General features: G+C 43.9%; 1 protein-coding gene across 1 annotated transcript in view; it reads right to left on the reverse strand.

Moving 5' to 3' along the window:
- The window catches only part of LOC109970413 (phosphatidylinositol 4,5-bisphosphate 3-kinase catalytic subunit gamma isoform), a 17,731-nt gene that overhangs the window by 532 nt on the left and 14,242 nt on the right, over window positions 1-2,957 (reverse strand). The window contains exons 10-11 of the mRNA XM_020617949.1: window positions 1,292-1,403; window positions 957-1,114 (exon numbers count right to left, since the gene is read on the reverse strand). Of these exons, the coding sequence (XP_020473605.1) occupies window positions 957-1,114; window positions 1,292-1,403 (270 nt within the window). The remainder of the gene's footprint in view (window positions 1-956; window positions 1,115-1,291; window positions 1,404-2,957) is intronic.

Below are 2,957 nucleotides of genomic sequence, written 5' to 3' on the forward strand. Positions count from 1 at the left end.
ACCCTGCCCACTTTTCACACATCACTTCCCTCTAGATCAAAGGTTGTCAATGTAATTACATTCTTCAAAGGATTTTGCACTTAGGTATTACTTTTTAACTTCAATGGATATTCCTCTCCCTGGCAACGTTTTCCTCTGGGGGGATTCTGAGATGTATTATGTAATCTCTCTAACGTGTTCTGGGTCTGCCCTGGGGTCTCCTATCAGTTGGATGTGCCCAGAAGACCTCCAGAGGGAGGCACCCTCAAGGCATCACGATAAGATGCCCGAACCACCTCAACGAGTTATGATATTTTAGCACTGAAGGTTTTGTGCTTTGTGTATGAACTCCAGTCATTCACTGTATCTTGTCTGCCCCTAATCTGAACTCTTTGCCTAACCTGCCTGCTTAAGAATTAAATGTTGTTTCTGTAACAAACTAGCCTGTTCCCTACTCTAGTTTCATGTACCAGTATGCATTCATTGCAGTGATGCATTTCATGTCCATAAGCTTTGTGGCCATCTAATACCCTTCATGTCCAATTCACTTCCTTTTAGAGCTTTAATTTCTACAAGTACTCCAACTTAAATGACCATATACTGTAGGCCATTTGTCCATTGCACTTTGTGGTCATGGATACAATGATAAACTTAACTATAACATGGAACTATTGTCATAAAGAGCTGCATGCACAGACAATTGTTATTTCTTAGCAGAGGATAGTTTCTTCAGTTTATATGCAATCTTTCACTGTCTTCTTTTCTCCTTGCATTAGTGCACCAATCTTTGTCCAATTCCATCATTCATGGTTTTTTCTGAGTGCCATTTAACTTGCTTCTACTGGAATTTGTTGGACTTAAAGAGTAGTAATAAAACTATAAAAATAAGCCTTATTCTTTAATTTGAAACATCAGAATAGTTACCAGTTACATACAAACAAACACAACCGCACCCTCACACAATCAGTTCATCTTACCCGAAACCGCTGAAAATTGAGGCTGTTGCGACCTTTAACCCTGCCCATGACATACAGGAAGTCAGGTGTGAGGACGAACGGTACACGCTCCTTGCTTACTCCAAGAAAGTGCTTTCTGTTACCCAGGATGTGACCAAAGTCGATGTGAAACAAGTTCCCTAAGAGGCACGGGAAACACAGGAGCATTAGCTTGTTCTGTTTTATAAATCCTTCATCTTCACCTTTGTTCAGGCTTTTTCTCAGCAAAGTAACATTAACTGTCATATTTTTGCACTACTTCACCAAATTAATAAATTCAATCAATCACAATGCGATCAAGGGTTTGGGATGCATACCTTGGTCTGTTATCATGATGTTGTCATTGTGTCGATCTCCTATGCCCAGTACATAGGTGGCCACACAATACCCAGCACAGGATTTCACAAACATCTCCACAGTTTTGTAGTGCTGCAATCAAAAGGGACCATTGTGGTAGACCAGTAACATAACTCAAAGCATAGCTGAGCATAAGCTGCTCTCATCCAGCTGACACCCACACAAGAGCTATTATATTAGTATATTTAGTGAAGTGAAAGTACTACTGCAACAATCTAAACATACAAAAGGTTTTAAATGAGAAAAAGTGCAGATGAATCAGCAAAATGTACTGCCAGTTTTAAAGTTCTTCTCTCACCAATCAGCTTTATATATTGTATATATATACAACACAAATGCTACAGCAAGGGGGAGCTAGGACGCCAGGTCAGGGGGGAGATATCATCATCATCACCCCCACAATAGGAGATTGGGTACCAAGCCTCAATAACAGGCCCAGATGAGCTTGATTCAAGAGCAGCTGACCTGAGATTGAAGATCATGAGCAAGATGGACACCTGGAACTCCCATGGCTGGTTACCAAAACTAAGTGAAGTGCCTTCTGAAAGTCTACTAGAGGATGTGAATGTAGCACTAAGAACACTCCCTACTATGACCATGACTGAGACCAACAAGCTCATATACACCACAGCAACCGTGATTCTTGAGATGCTTGGCTATAAGTTCAACAAAGGCCATAAGGAGCAGTATCCTCCATGGAGAAGGAGGTTGGAGACCAAGATCAAGGCAGCAAGGAGAGAAGTTAGCCAGCTATTGGAATTGCAGAAAGGCGTGATTAACAAAGGGGTACCTAAGAAGTACAACTCACTGTCTATACCTGAGGCCTTAGAGACTGCCAAGCAAAGGCTCACAGCCCTAGCCACCTGGCTGAAGAGGTACACCAGAGAAGTTGAAGCCAGGAGAATAAACCGAATGTTCTCCACTGAGCCATCCAAGGTGTACTCTCAGTGGCAGGGTAATAACATGAGAGCAGACCCAACAAGGCTGGAGACTGAACAGTTCTGGAAGAGCATATGGGATAAGGAGGCATCACACAACAACAATGCCCAGTGGCTGGTGGATCTAAGAGCAGACCACAGCAACCTCCCTGCACAAGACCCAGTAATCATCACAATGGCAGACATTCAAGACAGGATCCGAAGTATGAAGAGGTGGACAGCACCAGGCCCTGACATTATCCACGCCTACTGGTTAAAGAAGCTAACCTCACTCCATAAGCACCTGGCGGGACAAATGAACCAGCTACTAATGGATGGAACCCACCCTGAGTGGTTAACTGATGGCCGGACAGTCCTGATCCTGAAGGACCCTCAGAAGGGAGCGGTACCATCCGACTATTGCCCAATAACCTGCCTCTGCACAACATGGAACAACACATGGCTCCTGTCACAACATGGCTCCAGTCAGGCATCATAGCAGCTAAGATGGGCATGCACATGGCTCAATACATGAGCAGGGCCCAGAAAGGAATCGGTAGCAACACCAGAGCAGCAAAGCACCAGCTACCGGTTAATAAAATAGTCACTCGAGACTGCAAGACCAGGCATACCAACCTGTGCACTGCCTGGATTGACTACAACAAAGCCTAAGACTCAATGCCTCACACATGGATCCTGGAATGCTTGG

This window comes from Monopterus albus, unplaced genomic scaffold (assembly GCF_001952655.1).
Source record: "Monopterus albus unplaced genomic scaffold, M_albus_1.0 scaffold197.1, whole genome shotgun sequence".
NCBI lineage: Eukaryota > Metazoa > Chordata > Actinopteri > Synbranchiformes > Synbranchidae > Monopterus > Monopterus albus.